The 20,501-nt window shown below is 38.5% G+C and overlaps 2 protein-coding genes across 3 annotated transcripts; one reads left to right on the top strand and one right to left on the bottom strand.

The window, feature by feature from the left end:
- The first annotated feature begins 5,251 nt into the window (after positions 1-5,251).
- LOC122670424 (protein LAZY 1) lies at positions 5,252-10,637 on the top strand. 2 transcript variants are annotated; one of them, XM_043867295.1, is made up of 5 exons: positions 5,252-5,394; positions 5,586-5,652; positions 6,474-7,213; positions 7,879-8,158; positions 10,401-10,637. In XM_043867295.1, the coding sequence occupies exons 1-5, from the start codon at positions 5,389-5,391 to the stop codon at positions 10,418-10,420; spliced, it is 1,113 nt and encodes a 370-aa protein (XP_043723230.1). In that variant the 5' UTR covers positions 5,252-5,388; the 3' UTR covers positions 10,421-10,637. The 2 variants fall into 2 exon arrangements, with proteins under 2 accessions (XP_043723230.1, XP_043723231.1); XM_043867296.1 differs by having other exon boundaries at positions 6,498-7,213.
- An 82-nt stretch (positions 10,638-10,719) lies between these two features.
- Positions 10,720-20,501, bottom strand: LOC122670426 (ABC transporter I family member 11, chloroplastic). The gene is made up of 11 exons (XM_043867299.1): positions 20,377-20,501; positions 20,235-20,292; positions 18,526-18,605; positions 18,394-18,445; positions 18,176-18,309; positions 14,391-14,505; positions 14,195-14,281; positions 14,036-14,084; positions 13,386-13,470; positions 11,592-11,687; positions 10,720-11,037 (listed from the first exon to the last, which is right to left on the bottom strand). The coding sequence occupies exons 1-10, from the start codon at positions 20,469-20,471 to the stop codon at positions 11,609-11,611; spliced, it is 834 nt and encodes a 277-aa protein (XP_043723234.1). The 5' UTR covers positions 20,472-20,501; the 3' UTR covers positions 10,720-11,037; positions 11,592-11,608.

Consider the following 20,501-nt stretch of genomic DNA (forward strand, 5'->3'; position numbering starts at 1 on the left):
TTTGCTCTGGTTTGGTCTCTCATGACAGGCATGAAGGGTTCCATCTACATTTTAATGGAGAAAGAAATATTGTAAGAATAGACAAACGATACCGAGTCGACCGGAAAAGAGAGGCAAGAGAAGCAAAGAAGGCTGGATGAGAATGCGGTTATGAAGATCGAAGATTACAATTGAGTCTTCATCGTCGTCGATCAATGGAATCACCCACGGCAACCGGATAAGGGTGGGGTACTGTTTTGGTTATTTTTGTAATACCCAAAGTCCCAAACTGGAACTGACTAGTTCCGTTAACATAAACATTGGGTGGTTAATTTTGTAAACCAAAACCCAATGTTAGTTAATCTTGTAATTTTCCTTTTAAATTATATGTTAGATATACTAATATCCCATCCTATTTACATGTTTTCAAAAGAGAATCAAAGATTATTTATTCCCTTCACTTTCACTAGGGGCCATGAATAGTAAACGAAAGGATGGGATTTTGAAGTACCACATCAACAGACAAAACAATTAATGATGTCTCCTGAACTTTTATAAGCTCATCACCCCAAAATTAACAAAATAAGATTGGGGTGGGATTTTGAAATACCACATCAACATTTTCTCACCTCAATTCTCCCACCCCACCTAAGTCCCCTCTAGACAAAGAGGGCCTAAGTAAAATTCTTTGATAGGGGAAACCTACAGCTACATCTACATCTACATGAGAACCTCCATCTGTATATATGCAGAAAGAGAGAATCTAAAATGATGCAAAAAAGAATGAAAATAGCAAACAACAATCACAATGTACATATGGATTTACGTGGTTCGGCAAGATTGCCTAAGTCCACAATGAGATGAGATCTACTTCACTATCAAAGGAGAATAGGGAAAAAAAACCCTCGCTACAAGTATATAGTGAAACCCTATACTAGTCATTTACCATAACACCCATAGCCCTGAAGAAATTTCCATGGGATTGTTGCTCACGAACCCCTGCATTGACCTACCAGTTCATCACGGCTTCAATAACAAAGATTAAAACACCGTGGAAGATTGGATCTTTATCCCCTCCAGTTCCCTACCTGGTCTAGTTCCCCAGTCCCCCTGACAAGGGAGGGGCACAATGACCACACTACCCCTTCCTGGGTGGGGTCCACCTCCCCTTATTAAAGGGATTGGAGAATTGGGCTGGACAAGAAACTGGAGGAGATAATTTTCCTTGGAAGACCTTCAACCCATTTGGTCTCTTAAGAGCCCTTCAAAATCATTGGACTCATACAAGCAATGGAATACGTACAAGACATCCACAGGACCACTCTTTCTCTTTAATTCTTTGAGTCTTGACTGTGCACGTAGAAATGTGTGAGCCTCCCAAATGAAATGATATATATATATATATATTTTTTGAGAAAATGTTCTCGGCACCATAGGTGCACAGGCTATATCAAGACACGTGGAGCGGGCAAAATGACCGACCACACCCACGGCATATGTCTGGCGTAATGCGCTGTGGTGGAGAGAACATCGACCCAATTTTTATTTTCTTTTCCATCTCTGAAAATCCAACCCAAGTGGACAAACAAACGCAGACAAAGAGTAATCACATCACATCTACTTTCTATCAATTTTCCAACTGGGGTAGTACCTGTTGGAAGAAATACACGATTGGAGTGACTTGGAATTCAACAGTGGAGATTGGGATTGATACTCTCTGTATGCCTAAGCTATCACTTTGATTCATATATAGTTTTTTCTGTTTCCTGTTTTAATTTGGGTTGTTTGGTAGTGTTTGGATGGAAGATTTCCTGCTTGTTGGTAAGCAGGAAAAGTATTGATTCCTAGCTGTACGTGTTCTTTTATTTTATGTTTTCCTCTCCAGACTCCAGAGGCCCAGAAAACTTCACATTTCTTTCTTTCTTTCTTTGGTTTTGGTTTTGGTTTTTGTTTTTGGTTATAATCAATCAATCACAGACCCAGTAGTGATCGATAAGATTATTGGCCAACTTGATTTGGAACATCAACCTAAAGTCTCTCAAATAATTATTATGAGCTTGTACGATATGTCCATATGCACCTTTAATTTGATGTCTTATTCTACTGGAATTTATTATTCATTAAGATATGCCATATATAGCCATTACTTATGACAACCACGACAAACAACTCACTCATTCAACTACATCTATTGAGTAATCACCAATCCATAACCGATCGTGTAGCTCCTCCACCAGTGCATTAGAAAATGAAAATGGGATCTTTAATTTATCCCTTTCAGTTCCTTGTCCGGCTCAGTTCCCCAGTGTCTCTGACAAGGGGGTGTGCAATGACCACCCTACCCTTGCCCGAACACTCTGCTCGGGTGGGGTCCAACTCCCCTTATTAGAGGCACTAGGGAACTGGGCCGGGCAAAGAACTCGAGGAGATAATTTTCCATGAAAATGCATACAAAGGCATCGGCTTGGATGTGATTTTCGATTCACTAGGGGCTGAACAGTCTTTTCGTGCACAAAAGCATTGATTTGTGTTTAAGTGCAAGAACCATGCAATTGGTTAGCGTTCCTTTTCCCACATATTTTACTTTATGAGAGACAACGAAATCTTCTTCTTTTATAATGGACCACCATCCTGATTTTGTGGCACATGAGCTTATGTGGGATTCCCCATTTCGTTTTGAATAATTTTGTACTCGCCTATGCTAACTTATCTTGCTGATGGCGATGTCGTAGCTAGGTGAGAAACCTATTCTAGATTTGGGAAGTGGTTCTCTGTCTGAGAGCGTGGCTTATCTCAATGCTCCTTATGTCTATCTCTCTCCTCTCCCAAACAAGGGGCAAAGATGACTTTTTCATATGAAGAAGAGAGAGAGAGAGAGAGAGAGAGAGAGAGAGACATGGCAGTATTGGTCTAGGCCACATTCCCAAACAGAGTTCTTTTTCCTTATAGATTTATATTGGGATTTTTTGTACTTGTATCTTGTCTGGGTACCTCTAGACGTAAATCTTGTAATCATATGTTTCTCTTTTTATTATTACATTTGTTGCTGATCTTTATTGGAGAAAAATTGCCATGTGGCAAGATGATGTGGTAGTTTAGACCATTTGACAGACGATGGATGGTATGGATAAATGACTTGTCAAATTTCAAACTCAAATTCAGTCATATACTCACTCATGTATCAAGATGCATCCCATTATGTTTATACGCCCCAATAGTCCTCAATCACTATTGTCTATTCTCCCAAATCCTGAATTTTCATTTTTTTTTTTGGCCCCTTGGTGAAATCCATTTAAGTTAAAACTTCACATTGAGTTGGAGACCTAGGGATTCACTTTTCTACAATATAACTCAACTCTGCTTTCCCCGATTAAATGAGGTTAGCTACATGGATCCTTATCCTCCAATCAGTTCTATTCAAAGTCATATTTGATACAAGTTATGAGCTATGCACATCTTTCCCCATCACTTCTCTTAGAGTCATTTTAGGTCTACTCTTAGCTCTTTTAACTCATTCAATTTAAAATAAAACATTTTTTCATACTGGAGTATCGAAAGATCTTCGCTATATATGATCATACCACCTCAAACGACTTTCTCACAGCTTTTCATGTATCGAAATTATTTCCAATAATTCTAATTTTTGAAACTGTAGCTCCAAGTACTGTAGAGGGAGTGTCAGCGAGCGTTGCCTTTTGTCACCAAGCAACCGGAATTATCTTTTCAATTACTCACCTTTTGGTTGGTTCCATTCTTACATATTTGTGGGGGAGAATATGCCTCGTTTTACATAATCTGCATGGGACAAGGGCAGCCCCTCCTGGCTATGGCTGGTCTCCTTCATCAGAATGGGAGTGTCCCACGCATGCTTAGGGTTAGGTTTGCAGTCCCGTATTTTAAACCTAGGAGATAGTAATAGGCCCCCCACCAACCTTCTCCAACTTTTTCTAACAAAAAAATAGGGGATGATAATGAAATGGCAAAACATTGGCTACTCACATCTTGTGATCCTAAAAACTCACTTGAGATCAAGGATGAGGTGGCAAAATCATATTGAAACCACTTCAGCTTTCTTTAAAAAGATTCTTAAATTCAATCATTTCAACAATTGGCATCTAACCTAAACTGGGATCTAATATCATGTTGGAGGATTCAATCCAAAACCTTAAGATATTAAATAAAGATGACTTCTCAAGTATATAAAGGCATCGATGACTTGAATAAATCGATGTGGGAATATAATTCTATAGATTCTTAACATCTCAACACTCTCCCTTTTACGGGTAGTTTTGACATACTAACTCTATACATAAAGAAACTATTTAAGGAAGATAACAAAGGGACCTGGACTACGATACCATGTTGGAGGATTTAAAAACTACTATGAAGGCACCAAAGACATACATAAACTACTATGAGACTATTACTCTGTAGCTCCCAAAATCTCAACACACCCATCCATCCTCTGTCACGTGTACTTATAGTTCTCCACAATGGTGCATACACATGACATATATGAAAAGCTTGCATTATATACTCCTGCAAAATTAGAAATACAAAGCAAGCAGATAAAAAGAAACCCACAACGCTAATGTGCAGATTCCTACACACACCCTCTCACATCCCATTCTCTCTCTCTCTCTCTCTGTGTCTAAACTCCCCCTACTGGGCAATTCGATTAACCACCCTCTCATTGCTGAAAAACTGCATTTTGATATCGTAGTGATTCCAACATGGCCCCTACGCATGCTCAAAGGCCAAAGGGAGACTCGTGACAGTCTCAACAGGGTGGTCATTATAACTGCCTTTCATAGGGGGCAGGGCGATCATTCCACCCCATGTGTCTAGGGAAACATCTCCATTAATAATAAACCGACACGAATGAGCGCGTACATTTCACACATGCATACATGCAAAACACTAACGTCGATCAGCAAAGCATACATGCACCCACGTGACGACAACATGGTCGTATGTTCATGGCAACCAGAGTGAATTACCCTTCACCAGCTTGTGGGTCCTGAAGCCCATTCCATTATACACATAATTTAAAGAAAGGCCAACCACTGCAAACCCTTTGTATCCTTCTCTATGTTTCTCTCCTAGTAGTCTTTTTACTCTTTTAACCTCTTCTTATAATCCCACAACAGTAATTTGTTAATGGAAAGCAGATGGGTCCCCCTCTATCAAGTGTCAACCACTGCAAACCGTTTGGCTTTTGTTTCTTTCCCCAAGGCATTCACACCTCTCTCTCTCTCTCTCTCTCTCTCTCTCTCTCTCTTAAGATCCTTCTCCCATGCTCATATAAATCTCACTCTTCCAATACCAATATTTTTTTGCACAACACAGATCTCTCTTCTATTACAAAACTTACTATCAGCAATCACTGCACTCTGAAGAAAGATCAACATGAAAGTGAGTTTTATTCTATTCTACAACTTCCTCTTTCAGTTTTTTTTTTCAATTTTATAACTTGTTGGGGTTTATGAGTGAGTGTTTATGCTGAAACTGTACTGAGTTTCAGACCCAGGTCATAAAATGAACTCTTACAATCACTAGCAAAAGATTGAGCCGGAACTTAACAATGAGCTCTTTCTGTGTTGCAGTTACTAGGTTGGGTGCACCGGAAGTTCCGGCAAAATAGTTGTGAACCATTCAAGGATTTTGGACTCGGTATTATCTCCTTTATCTCATTCTTTACATTCAACTGTTAATGTGTTGGTATAACCTTAACAAACTCATCAAATCAGTATTCAGTAGAACACGCTAGCTGCTCAATGATGTGGTTCGAATCATAGATTCACAATTCAAACCAATTTAATAGTAACTTGCGGCAAATATCTCAGCTTATTAGTTTGGATCATACTTTTAACAAACAAATTGCTTCTTTGCCTGCAACCTATTGGTTTGGATCATACCTTTAGCACATAAATATGTTTATATATGTTAACAAACAAATTGCTTGTATGCCTGCAGCTATATGACAAGACTATTTTGCATCAATGATCAATTAGTTTCACACAAACCACATTTCAGAAACCTGCTCTTTACTTTCTTTTTTTCTTTTTATGTTTCCTAGAAAAAACCAGATTTCAGAAATCTAAAAACAGAATAACAACCGCACCCCTCCCCCCCAACCCCCCCCCCCCCCCCACCAAAAAATATATATATAAACACCCCCTTCCCGGGGCCAAAAAAAGGGAAAGAAACAAAGGATTAATGCATAGACCATCAAAAGGACAATCTGCAAGTCAGATACTCTCACTGAAATGTTCATGAGTGCTGGAATTACATAAATATGAAGCAAGTGAGCAACAATAAAAGTTTAAAGAAACATCATGGCCGAAACAATATAGAAGACTGCTTAAAACCATTCTCCTAGGCACACCTAAGAAGCAAACACCATAACAACCTGCTTACATGCAGAGGTAATGTCCCTTCTCATTAGTTGTTTCTACTATCATTCCAATTCCCTTTTTGGTTTCTGGTTTCAGGGTACTCTTGTAATTGTCTTTCAGGGCAGCCATCATTCAATGAGGGCTATGGCTCCCGTCACGTAAGGCAATCCCAGAAAGAAAGGACCATTGGGAAATCATATCTTGGAGTGGAAGTGGAAGACAACAACTTCGAAGATGAGTCTTCAGAAGCAATATCCGAACTCTTCCACGGCCTCCTCACAATAGGAACTCTTGGTTCGGACCCAGTCACTTCAGACCCTGCAACACCTACCTTTGCCATCTCTGTAGAGAACATAACTGAAAAAGAAACTGAGGCAACAGAGAATGACCTTAAGCTCATCAATGATGAGCTAGAAAAGGTTCTAGGGTCCCAAGCCAAGGACGATGGGTACAGCACCTCATCAGCAAGGAGTAGTCACGTTAGCACCATTACCCTAAGTGGCAAGCAAATGGAAGGAACCGAATCTAATGTGAACGAATCAGCAGTCTGCCCACTCCAAGGATATCTCTTTGGTTCTCCCATCGAGTTGCCACAAACAACAGTGGCAAAAAAGGAACATCGGACATCACTTGGGGAGCTCTTTCAGAGAAGCAAAATGGTCGACGAGAATCCAACAGGGAAACATGAAAGAGAGGAGAAGCCAATGGAGAAGGAAGTAGAGAAATCAGGTATTCATCTCATGAAGATGTTTAAGCGCCGGATGCTCAACGCTTCTTCTAAGAGCTCTACTGCTTCTACTCCTGATTCTGTTTCAGCTGAGAAGAAACTCTGTAAGGTGGGTACACTCTACTAGATCTTTTTGGTAGCAATGATCAAACAGAAGAGTTAGTAGATTCCCATTATTGCAGTGGTGAGAACCTCATACATCTTCTGATTACATTAATTGGGATAGGCAGATATTTAGGACCACCAGATCCAGTTCTTGTTGGTTTCAATCAAGAAGGCTTTGATGGGGGGACCCTTTTGAGCAGCAAAACACTAGTTAATAGATGCACCGAGTATCCCAAGTACCCACCAAATTCTTGTCGTAAGTTATTTCTAATAAGTGATATTCTGATTATTTGTTTTAACGCATGAAATAGTGGTTACCAATGGGATTAATAAGAATGGTCATTATAAAAATCAATAGCTACTTCAATTTGGCACATGAAATTTCCATTGCAGACCATAGGTTTCCACCAAAATCTGTACACATTTATTGTATGAACCATCTCCATCACTGGCCCACTGTCTATCAGATGAACCACAAATTGATACCACCCCATTTAATCAAGAAGCTACTTGTTCGGAAGGGACAGTCAAGTTGCACCACCAAATGACTCTAACTCAAACCATCAGGCCAGGGACTGCATGCTGTTCCTCCTATACATGTTTGTGATGCAGCTTAGACATAATTCTCTTGTGGTCTCTCTCTTAATTTCTTGCATGTTAATGATGCAGATCCTACATATGTTTCATCGAAAAGTTCATCCAGAAACCCCTACTGTTACAAAAAAGTTGAGTAAGTCCCACAAGTATGAAAACAAGAACAAAATCTCTCGTGATCAAGCCTACAACACTGGAGATCAGCCATTCCCGGATGAAGATGTGATGATATTTTCCCAGAGAGCCATCTCAAAGGTCCGGCGGTACAAGAACCACTTGAACACAACCCAAATTGAACTTGATGGCAATGATTCAAATGGGAACAGGGAGTGCTGGATCAAAACAGATGCAGACTGTAAGTATATGTCCCCATGTTTACAATCCAATTGGAGAACACCCCACCTATATACAGGTCATCCTGATTTACATAACACTTTCCTAGATTCCATAGCCTAAAAATAACAACATATGACAATGCTAACTATACAGTAGGCAACCTGCTTTCAAGCAGCTGCATAGCTATGGTTGCTACAAATAATATCAACATTACAATATATGTGCCTCAGTTCCACGAAGAGCTGATATTTGGGGAATCTGAAATATAAACAGGATTATCATCCTCTTTTATCATTTCACATATTAATATGGGAAACTCCAAGGTGGAAGGCCCTAATATTATAGCTCATTTTCTGCCTACAAATAGAATGCCATACATGAATGAGAGAAGCCCATAGAGTTTAAAAATATAATGCATCTCCCATGTTAAAAATCAGTTGGTTCCATAGTTGTCAAGGCCTGCACTTGCTTTTTTTTTTGGTCAGCCAATATGGGGATTGTGTAGGTCAAAACCTGCCAAGGTGACCAAAGCGATGCCTAGGCAACTGAGGTGTGGGTCAAGTTGTAAAAAATATAACTAGGCCTTGGAATTGTGGTAATTAGAAAAACAAGTACTTCCTTAACCGATTATAAGCTTTGGGTTGGGTTATTATTGTATTAGGCCTTTGATCCAATTGGTTTCTTTGTAATAGGCCACTTTAATGGGCCTATATTATGGGTATGAGGTAGAATACAGGATTTATTTTATTAGTTTAGCTTAAGTGTTTTATTTCACCAAGTAATTGTTATTTCTTTGGTTGTAAAGGATAGGATAGTCTTATATGAATAGAACTCCTAACCCTACATTTGATAGAGTTTTAATCGTGTGGGACACCTATTCTAACTAGTTAAGATAGAGTTTTAGTTATAGGGGACATCTATTCCTACCATGGATTGAGTTTCTTATTTCTTCTTTCCTACTTCACGTACACTTTCCTTTTCTATTGTAAGTACACTTTTGGTTTCTATATGATATATATTGATGTAAGCACCATAGAGCCCCATATGATTTTGCTATTAAATAAAATTGGCTTCTGGTGAAGAAAGACATGCATAGCTTAGGCCTTGTATCAAGTATGACCTCAAATAGAGCTGATTGGAGGGCAACGGTCCATGTAGCCGCCCATTTAGTTGGGATAAGGCTGAGTTGTTGTTGTTGCTGTCTCTATGTCCTGTGGGATTCAGAGTATTCTTTTGTGGGATGTTGAGGTTGGCTGATGGGATGTTAGCCTAGTTTCTAGGTGGGATGCTTGGTTCATATCTTTCTTTTATTCCTTCCTTCTTCTAGTCTATCTATCACTGATTCAGGTTAGTAAATTTCTGGTTCTCTGTTCAGTTATTCATGTAATAGTTTCTGGAAATTTCTGTCTCATGGTTTAAATCTCAGTTCTTAAATCAAATTTCAAATTTGGACATCAGACCTCATTCTAAACCATCCTAGGGTTTCAAAATCTGATTTTGAACACGCTTTGAAAAGAGTCCTTTTGCTACTTGAATTGCTGGAATTCTCAGAACTGGTTTCTATTTCAGTCATAGTTTCTGGCTTCTTGTTCTAGCTTGATAGTTTACTGTGATTGCTTACTTTTGGTTGCTGATTGATCATCCTTCCAATACTGTTTTGGTTTCCCTATAATCTGAGATCGACCCCTTGATCTGGAAACCCTAATCAGGAGTTCCACACTTAGTAGGATTCCTCTTTAGATCCAGATCCAACCACTGAATTTGAGTCATTTTTTTAGGGATTGTTCTCTGCTATATTAGACCTTCGACCAGGACATTCCCTGAATCTGAACTTCTGATTGTTATCAAATCTCTCTTGAATTTGGTCATATATCATTGACTGAGATTCTGGTTTAAACTGAATTCCTGACCCTAATTTCTTAGGCTTCTAGAAATCTATCACTAACATAACCTGAAAGGTACCAGTACTTAGCCTGAAAGGTTAAATTAAACCATGTTTTCTGCACAGCTTGACCAATAAGGCCTTGTCTAGGCATCCGAAAAGGTGCCTAGACTCCAAGGCACCCAGCCAGTGCCTTGGTTTGCATTGGCGCAATCACAACTATTGTTGGCTCAGATGCATGCAATGATTCCTTTGCAATTCCATCAAATGTATAGTAATGGTACCAAATACCATAACATGGGCTAAAAAGATGAAATAGTAACATCACTCTTATGTAGATTGTGATTATCTGACCCTTTCTTTACCTTTGGCGTTGTAGATCTGGTTCTGGAGCTGTAGAGGCAAAAGTTGTCACATGCTCAAAGTTATGGTCCTCCAGAAAGAAATTATGTTATTCAGTTTGATGAGTTCCTACTTGTTGATGATTATAGTTTTATGTGAGTAATCGTATTTGAAGAGACCAACAAAGGAATAAAAAAGTCATGCCTCTGTTAGTGCAAATGATTATGTTAATGAATTTGATGAGATACTATCTATTGATAATTATAGCAAGTTTATGCGAACAGTTGCTACAAGTTCTGTCTCCATTTTCTCCTTGTTGATAATAAACAAGTTCTGAATATAGTAAAGCTACATGAAAGCTCCCTAAACGGTAAAAATATTTCAATTATTTGATGGTATTATTTACAACCACCCCAGATACCACATGAATTAATGGTCTTGTATAGTCCATGTAACTCTAACTGTGGGTTACCAGAAGTTCCAAATGTCTTGCCTTAAATTCTTAAACTTCTTGAAAATTCATATCGACCAGATGAAACCACCAGACACATGGCTGTTCAGAAATAGTAGTACAAGATAATAACTGGTTTGCTAGTAGTGTTTTTCTCCTCATGCCTAAGTTTTGCATTGAAAGATGAAACCACAAGGCAAGCCTCTGCTTTCTTTTCTCTCTAACAATAAACAAGTAGCCAGTATAAAATTCCATGTATCCCTTTCTAGATAGTTAGCATGGAAACAATTATTTGAAGTACCATTAAAAATGTCACCATAGTTGTCAAGGTGTCACTGTCCAGGCGCCTTGTTGGTGTCACCTTGCGTCCAGGTCCCTTCCCACACATTGGGTTGCCTATACGCCATGACAACTATGAATGTCACAACTATCCCTGATATCAAATGATTCAGCGGTCTTGTATAATGCATGTGATTTCATTTAACATGCAGCTAACCATAGGTTCCAAACAGATTAGCCTGAATTTGCTTGATTTCTTGAAGATTCATATCAACAACATTGAAGATTTGAAGGTATGAAACCATCAGACAATTTCTGTTCATAAATGATAGCGCAAGAAAAGAACATATATTTTGAACCATAAAATTTCATCTTCTCCCAAGTCCTCCAGGAATTTGTCACGAGGACAACTAAAATATGTAAGGATTGAAAGAAGTTATCTGACGGTACAAGCTAAAACCTTATGGACAGTGTCAATCTGTTGGTGAATTACCTATGGTATTAGAGTGCCACCACTAAACTGGTAGAGGCTCTTCCTTTAGGACCCCACCCATTTCCATCCTCCATGACAGATCCACTAACGATGATAACTCGCTGAAAGATCAAAAAATTCACCATCAAATTCATAATGCCAATTTGGGAAAGCAAATATATTGAGGGACAACTTACATGCTTAAGAGATGCCTATTTTAAAAACCATTGTATTCATGTTTCTCTTGATCAGGTTTGTAGAGGTGCAAGAGCACAAAAGTTACAGCATGAAATGGGTCAGATCCGATCCAAAATTACGGTCTATCTGGAACTTGATCCAAATAGGTTCTGTGCTTAAAGATCTATATCCAACAAAAGATCCAAATGGGTCATGCCTAACTCATGCTTTATTTTTTCGAAGCCCCAGGCTGCCTGTCACAGACAAACCCAAACAAGTGTCATTGCGGCACTCGTTAGCTCATGATGGCCATGCTGGCCTAGATTAACCGTCAAAAGGAAGAGAAAAAAGTAAAGCACAAACATACACAGGTGGTAGAAAAGCAAAACACATTCATTGACTAATGGAAAGCAGTGGCCAATCTGATCCTCGAGTATGAACCCTAAATCCTTGAATGGAATGGATATAAATGAAGACAAATACAGGATCAGACCTGCTCCATTTCAAACCCTAGCAACAATAGAATCTTCAAAAATATGGAACCAAAAGACTCGGTCATATAATGAAATAAAACAGACCACCATTTGGCTCGTACAGATACAGCATTTGATGTCAGTGAAGTCGGTTTTACTAGGTATAAGATTTTGTCAAGCAAGTTAATCTAAGTTGTAGGTATGAGATATTTGTCAACATGCAAACAGCAGTTGAAAACTTGGACAACAGTAATTTAGGGAAGAACGGTAATCAACACTGCGCTTCCACCCCCATTTTTTGACACCTTTTCGATATATTTAGCTGACACCACACCCATAAGCATTTTGATGTCCCTATATCCTAATTTTCAGGAGTCAGCAGGATCTGACTCTTTAAGACCTGGTACTCAAACAACAATCTGGACCCACATATAAGTAGGGTTAAACAGTAAACTCCAACACTATCATGAGATATATAACTTGGTATAAACTCACTTCCTCAAAAGCACATGACACTTTACTCCTAATAGCATCTTGAAGATGCAACAAGCTGAAGCCAGCAAAACATGTATGTGCTTTACCCTCCAAGACGGTGTCATGAGAAAGGATCCATCGTCAAGAATACCAACACTTTCTCCCCTCCCCACCTCTCAAACAGGATTTTCATTCATTTTATGTTTTTTATACTGTTTACATTCATTATGTCACTTAAATAGGACACCAGAAGTTTAGCGCTGACACCATCCCAGGTAAAATTAGCTAAAAGAGCAAGAGGAAGGCCGAGAATTGACTTTGAAATGAGTGAGAAAAGACATGCATGGACTAGGGTTGATAACAGATATGGCATTGAATCGCGAAAGAGAATACATGTAACCAACCCATTTAATTGAGATAAGGCCTGGTTGAGTTGAAGTGAATTGACTTGTACTATACCCAGGAAAAACTGGAGTCAGCCCCAACCATAGTTGTCGAGGCATCGCCTAGGCGTCCAGGTGCCTTGGACACCTTGCATATGCACCCCTCTAACACCTTGGGCTGCCAAGACACTGCGACAATTATGACCCCAACTACACCACTAGAACTATTTGCACTAATTTAACAATTTTAGTCAACATTGAACACCTGAAGGCTCTGGAAGTACATAAACTTGGTTGAAGGTATAAAACTTACTTAAGATCATGGCTGACAACAAGTATAGTTAGCTTCTTCTTTAAGTGCTTTAGCAACTTTACAACATCCATACGAGCCTTCCAATCTGATCCCAAATTAGCAAATGCAAATCATTGATTAGGAAAATTACTCCCAAACATAAATCGTATTACTGAAATTCAAAACAAGGGTGGGGAGGGGGAGGACATTGGTTGCATTGTTCTGGAACCCAGCCCATCCCCTTACCCATTTTGAGTGCTAGGTGGTGGGTTACTGGGTCAACCCATGATTCAACCACCAGAGCAAATAGTTTTGGTTAACTCACATAAATATATATTAAATAAATCTATATAGGATAATTTTTTATTTTTTATTTTGACATGCAGGTTAAAATGTAATGGAGGTCAGGGGTTCAAAACCTTATGGAAGGACATATGATAATACAAATGATTTATGGGGTGAACTGGTTCAACCAGTCCAGTGGAACAAATCATCAACTAGTCAACAGATGTGTCAAAAAACGGATTTGAGAGTTGATGCTCCCATTTTAAGGGCTAGCTAAGCCAGTGGGCTGGGACAGGTCTCAGAATACTGATCATAAAAGTTTCTTAATCTTTTTCCATTTCTTTTGGAACCAGGGGGTCCAGGATTGGAAATCATAAAATGCATACCAAGACCAGCAAGAGGCTCATCCAACACCAACAAGTCTGGAATTTGTACCTGAGGGGGGGGGCGCAAAAAATTCTCAAATCAAATTACTGCCTCAACGCCACTAGTGACACAAGCATCATTCTATTCCTTGCTGGCTGGTTGAAACATATGATTCTTACTAATTGAATTGCAAGGGCAAGACGACGCTTATAACCACCACTTAGAGAGTGAGGATCTTCATCCAACGATATCCCACTGAGTCCAACCTATAATTTGAAAATTTGTAACAGAAACAAGGCTTCCATTCAGAGAAACAGGATGAGGTTTCAGATGAAAATAAAATAAACCATGTTCAACAATCTGGAGTGTAATTACCCAATTAATAGCTGTGTGGAGTCTCAAAGCAAGCTGCTCCTTCAATGGAAGGCCTCCCTTCTGCCTTGGCCACCCAAATGTAACTTCATCAAGTACAGTGTCTGCCAGGAAATACCTATTTCAAAACATATCATAATGATAAGCTTAAAATGAATAGGCATAAAATCAAAATGAACCAAATGGGGGTCAAAACTAGGAAATAAAAATCTATCTATGAATTTATAAACAGGTTTCGACCCATTCTCATATGAAACAAGTTTTAGGAAACAAAACAAAACTAGATCACTTCATATCATGAAATAAGTCAGAAATGCATGCAAAAACCCACTTAGAAGAATGAGTTAACTGATTCCAAATTGGAAGAAAAGTAACAGCCATGTCATCCTGCATCAAATTTTATTTCTTAATCTTGTTACCTTTTTAATTTTGTATTTTTTGAGAAAAATTGGTAAAATCCTCTAATTTTTACAACATTACTCAATTATGATGCAGTGACAAGCTAGATACAAAAGTTGCATGTTATTAGTAGGGTATGGGCTTTCATTTTTGTTGGTTCTGATAATAATTGGCTTAACGGTGAGGCCCAAATATTAGGTCTTGGGGAGAGCACGAATCTACTTATGCTTTTAAGTCATATGGGTAGTTTCGCAATTCTGTTTTATTAGGAAGTCCAGTGAAGAGTTTCTTTACTGAAAGTCTAATTTCTATATTAAAGAACCATTAGGTAAGTCAACTCAGGTCAGCAGAGCCTGTTTTACCAATACAATATTGAACCCCCAGTTTGGAATGGGATCGAAATTGGTGTAATCTGATCTGATCAGACCCTCGGTTTAACTCCTAGGAAGGTCCATGTTTGGGCCCATGTGATGGGTACCTTGAGGCCCATAGGTCCAGCCAGTTTCTGTCCACATAACCATAGAGCAGCAGTTTAAAGGAGGACATTTTCTTCAGATTCAGTGCCCCCCCCCCCCATGGCAGTTGCATGGAGAAGAACTGTAGAATATTCTTCCATATTTGTAGGTCCCACCCTGACTTGCATGGAGAAGGAAGATTTTGCGTGCTGGATTAGTTTCTATATCTTTATGTACTATTTCAGTTAGAAGTTTCTATTTATTAGTTATGAGTTAGATTTTATTTCTGTCATTAGTTTCTATTTCAATTACAAAACATTAATTGGTTTTCAGTTACGATTTGTGATGTAATCTTCGAATAAAATATTTCTAATTCATTGTAATCAGTAGTCCTCCCACACAAGAGGAGAATTTTGCTGTAAAAATTAAAAAAAGGGGCTATATTCAGACCCCAACGATTTGAGTTTAAGAAAAAAGAAGCTTGGCTTTAACCTGTGAGATGCAAAACCCTAGTGGGAGACTAGGTTGGAGTTAGGTGGGAGGCCTGCTCTGCGGTTCAAGTGGGAGACTTGAACATATCTTATCTTCTTTATTTTGTTTTCAATCATCATTCTCGTTATTATTCAGACTTTGTTTTGATCCTGGATTAATAGTCATTACTGTTCTTCAAAGGTTAATTAATTCTGATATTTCTTCCAGTCTATTTAGTGCCTGCGCTGCCCTGTTTTACAACTTTCTATTCTGAGTTCCCCATCTGATTCCTAAGGGTCAGACCATCGGATGGATCTGAAATTTTTAGATGTTATTCTACCCCATGTTGGTCCCCTTCGATCCTAATTTGGAACTCATCAAATTGTGTCGGATGAAAGCTGCATTTAGTTTTGTCTTCACTTTCTATATTCTGATTCTTAACTTTCTATTTCTGTTCTTGACTGTTTCTTTCAATCTGTTCATTAAATGAGCTCAAATTTGGAGCACTTATTCATCTCAACAGAACGTCACTTTGACTGAAAAAATCAGCCCCATCTAATGGTTTGATTTACAGTAATTAATTTGGTTAGATTCTGTCTCTATGTTCTGTGTGTTAGTTCACTGTGATCCTGATTTTCTGTAGGAGTTTTACTGTTGTCCCGTTTCAGCCTAGCCTCCCTACATTAAAAGTCCTTAAAAATAGAATCACAAAGATCAAATGGATACTCGTATGTATATTTGACTGGTTTCAACTGGTTCCTTTTTAGATCCCTTAGAAAACCAATAGGTGGCACACCAACTAGACACTAATGAAGTGTTGGATTCCTAACATATCATAGTATATATATTGTATAAGGGCCATGACTTGGTGAGATGGTAAAAGCTCTGGTTACAGTATGAAGATGTGGTTCGAGCCTGAGGCGGTCACTTCATGCAAAAAAACACCACAGGTTAAGATTTGACCCTGTTACACCTCTCCTAGGATCCTACAAAAGCAGGACTGCACCAGGTTACAGCCCTTAATACAAGTATTATCCGCCTATGCCATGCTCATCATATTTACATAAAGCGTAAGCACCACAAAATAAAAGAACTATATGCATAGCACAATCAAGAAGGTAACAATTCCACAATACCCAACTAGACAACTAGGTACCAATTCCACAATAGGATCACTCTATTTTAACATCAGTAGGTTACAGCATTCAAACCAGCAACAGAAACTAACAGCATCACCAAACAGTGAGATGTTTAGACACTTAGGATTCTCAACAACCAATAACAGGTCCTTGGAATGAAGTCTGACCACAAAAAGACAACCAGTAGCATTTTCTGGCATATCATCTGGGCAGGTAGCAACTCAATAGCCAGAAAAATACCAAGTAACAGACTTAGAAAGTCAGCAACTTGGAAGGTGCTGATCTTCCTATCGAAGGCAGTACTCTTAGTCTGTAGTCAATCGAAACTGATGGCTGGATGATAAGATAGGAGGGCAACTCAGACTTATAGAGTATGACTCAAAATTAGCAACTCATTGTTACCACCACTCCAACCATTTGATCAATCTCAATAGGGACACTCCCCCTATCGTGACCAACACCAAATAAACCCAACAACTAACATAACACCGCAGGGTACATATCTTAACAAGTTAGAAGTGAAGTGGAGTGAAGTGAAGTAAAATTGAAACAAATTTAGAAGAACAAAATGGAAAAGTTTCTAGTCGTTTCCAGGAATAATTGTGTAACCAACTTAAAAAACATAACAAACACAGGATTAAATTTAACATCACTTTTCAACCAAAATATGGGGAACTTTTTTCACCTCCAACATTCTCTACTTTGCAGGCCCCCAAAAAAAATTTATATCACCTTCCATCAACGCCACCTCCAACCAATAACAAATTTGGAAGTTTCTTGTATAATTTCTTTTTATTTTACCATACATCACTTTCTAACTAAATATTTCTTTTATTAATTCCCTTAACTTCTAACCAAATGCGTCTTAGTAACGAAAATTCATAAATTCCCCATATTCCAAATTTCTCTCTATATTAGTACAGTCAGAAATAAGACTTGATAACAATCCTGCAATGGTTCAAGAGGAAAACTGCCAAAATGGACTATATACGTGGCCCCACTCCCAACTGAACCCCAATGCCTCCTTTTCTGCATGTCTATCTATGATGTGCATGTAGAAAAGTTTTGGCAGGCCCATAGCATTTCATAGAAAATTCCTTTTGATTTGACGGGCCAAAAAATACTAAATTAAATCAGTACTTCTTAAAGATTCACTGAAAAGATTACAATGTTGAATGTTCACTAAAGTGCATCTATACATAATTGCAAATAATGAAAAGTGACACGCAATGGTTACAGGACCATCTACATTTAAGGAAGATTTTCTTTAAAGGGTAGTTTCCATCATTTAAATATTCACTAGAAGGCAGTTTATACTTCATACCTCTCAGGAAACTGAAAAACAATGCCAACTCTTTCTGGAGGTAATAATTCAGGTAACTGATTTGGCTGCCCATCATTTCCATATCTTTGAAGACATATGAACCCCGATGTTGGTTTGTTTAACCCAGCAAGAAGCTAGGGGGAACAAACAAGGAACTTTAGCAAAATTCTTAATGTGTATGACATGAAATACAGGGAGACTAAGAAAGAGAGACAGGCCTGCAAGAGAGTTGTTTTTCCACTTCCACTTTGTCCAAAGACCAATCCTAAACTGCCGCAATCAGCAGAAGTAAGCTCATAATACTCAAAAGAAAATAACATTTCTAGTTAACAAATCAGAGTCAGACGTACCTTTTCTCAGGAAGGGAAAGATTAACCCCATTCAAAAGGTTGTGCTGGGTTCCAGGGGGTCGATAACTAACATCCCTAACCTTAAAAACAAACTAATTGTTACATGATGTCCCAGTATTTTTAATTCTATATTCCCATGAGTAAATTTTAATAGCAGAAAACATACGAAAAAACAACCAGTTAATTAATACTAAATCCAGTTGCTGCAAGTGCAACTAGTAGTAACAGTGGATGATAAAAGGTAAAGCTACATTCTGATTTGAGTACTTCAAAACATATTTACTATGACATCGTTTGCACTATCTTGCCGAATTTATCAACAAGGTAGTTAATAGGTCATAAAGATGCTGTCTCCACCATCTCAACATTAGCTGACACAAGATAAATATGACCAGAAACTGGAAAGGGTAGGGTTGAGTAGATAAGACAGAAAGGAACCAAATTTGACGCAACTCATATTAGTATGGTTCAATCATGTCACTCAAGGCCTCATGCAATATAACAAATTTTATAGGACCAAGTATAGGCACGACCAGTACTGGGTAATGGCCCTTTAGCTCAACTTGCAACAATAAATGGTAATTTTAGAAAATAGCATAGTTGAGGCTTCAACAGTAAGTATTGGTCTTCATGGGTAACTTTTCAAACTAGTCTCAGACCAGCACTTTTGAGTATTTTCTTGGTATGCAAAATACAGAACCAGAATTAGAACTTTGAGTTTTTTCCAAATCCAGTAAATGTATTGAGCCTCTGCTTGGGTAATAACAGATGATTCATATAGAAAAACAAGAGTTCCAAGAAAATCAGTTAAACAAATTCAGCCTCCAAGCATCAGTTCCTGGAATTCCAACATGCCCCATAGCCAGCTCTGGTATTTTCTTTTTGTTGGTCTTAAATCATAACCAGTAAGAGTAATAAAATTATTAAGGAAAACTTGACCAAGAAGAATAAGAAACAAGAGTAGGAAGAAGCAACACTCACTGAAGGCAGGTGCAGAGAGGGCAGGCACAAGAAACATAAATGTACTAAGGTTTACGTTCTAGCAATACCCCAATAAAGGGTCCCTAACCAAAACGAGGTGTATAGCCATCAGAATTTCTGCTCAATTGGCCCAAAAAGTAAGTAATCGTGTGAAAGTGATTTCTTTCATAGTGTGACTTGTTGGAGGGGTAAGTGTAGCTGTTTTAAACCAAACGACACATAACAGGTGAGTAGTCCTTCCATTTGAGACGTAAGACTTACCTAAACTCTATGGTACCAAATTGCAATGGTGGTCAGCATAGCTTGGCTTTTAAAACCACTAAACGATTGATCAGTGTGGAAGTTTAAAGCAACACAAAACCAGTATTGGATTTTTTTTTATCGCAAGTATTGTCACCGACGAGGCCAGTGACGTGGATAATTATCAACATGAGACATTTACTCGAAAAATTAGCAAACTAGCGAGCCCATTTAATGAATTATCAAAACCATCCTTAGTTTCTCTGGGAAATTTGATCGAACAAATGTCGCGAATCTCCAGGCTTGATGCTTTGGGGCACCTATTGACTAGTTCGAGTTGATGGAAACATGATCCAACATTAATTGGAACTACACCTAGAAAACAAACATTTGGCGGTGATCTGAGAATCTTAGAAACACACAATGAAAAAAGGAATCGAAAGAAGTAATTAGCTTATAAGAAAGAACAAAAGGACGCCGGAACATACTTCGAAACAACTGTAATCGCAGGAGACCCTCAAGGCTTGGGAGATTCCGAGACGCGAACTACGGTCGAAGAAATTCTATCAGTTACGTAAAATGGAAATAATACTCAAAAATAAAATGATTCACTGCATGCGGGAAACTCGCCTTGAAGATGATTTGACTGAGACTGTAATCGAATAAGGCGGCTCCAGCATTTTCGAAGCCAATGGGAGCGGTAAGAACAGAGTCCTCACTGACATATCTCTCTCTCTCTCTCTCTCTCTCTCTCT

This window comes from Telopea speciosissima, chromosome 8, assembly GCF_018873765.1.
Source record: "Telopea speciosissima isolate NSW1024214 ecotype Mountain lineage chromosome 8, Tspe_v1, whole genome shotgun sequence".
NCBI lineage: Eukaryota > Viridiplantae > Streptophyta > Magnoliopsida > Proteales > Proteaceae > Telopea > Telopea speciosissima.

Bases quoted from the DNA above. Each gene is read 5' to 3' on its own strand.
- LOC122670426 (XM_043867299.1), bottom strand. From the start codon at position 20,471: ATGTCAGTGAGGACTCTGTTCTTACCGCTCCCATTGGCTTCGAAAATG. The intron at 13,471-14,035 runs GTATGCATTTTA...ATTTGGGATCAG, and splicing joins TGAGCCTCTTGCTGGTCTTG to ATTGGAAGGCTCGTATGGAT. The intron at 11,688-13,385 runs GTAAGTTTTATA...TTGATCTTTCAG, and splicing joins GTTGTCAGCCATGATCTTAA to CGAGTTATCATCGTTAGTGG.
- LOC122670424 (XM_043867295.1), top strand. The intron at 7,214-7,878 runs GTGGGTACACTC...TTAATGATGCAG, and splicing joins CTGAGAAGAAACTCTGTAAG to ATCCTACATATGTTTCATCG. The intron at 8,159-10,400 runs GTAAGTATATGT...TTGGCGTTGTAG, and splicing joins GATCAAAACAGATGCAGACT to ATCTGGTTCTGGAGCTGTAG.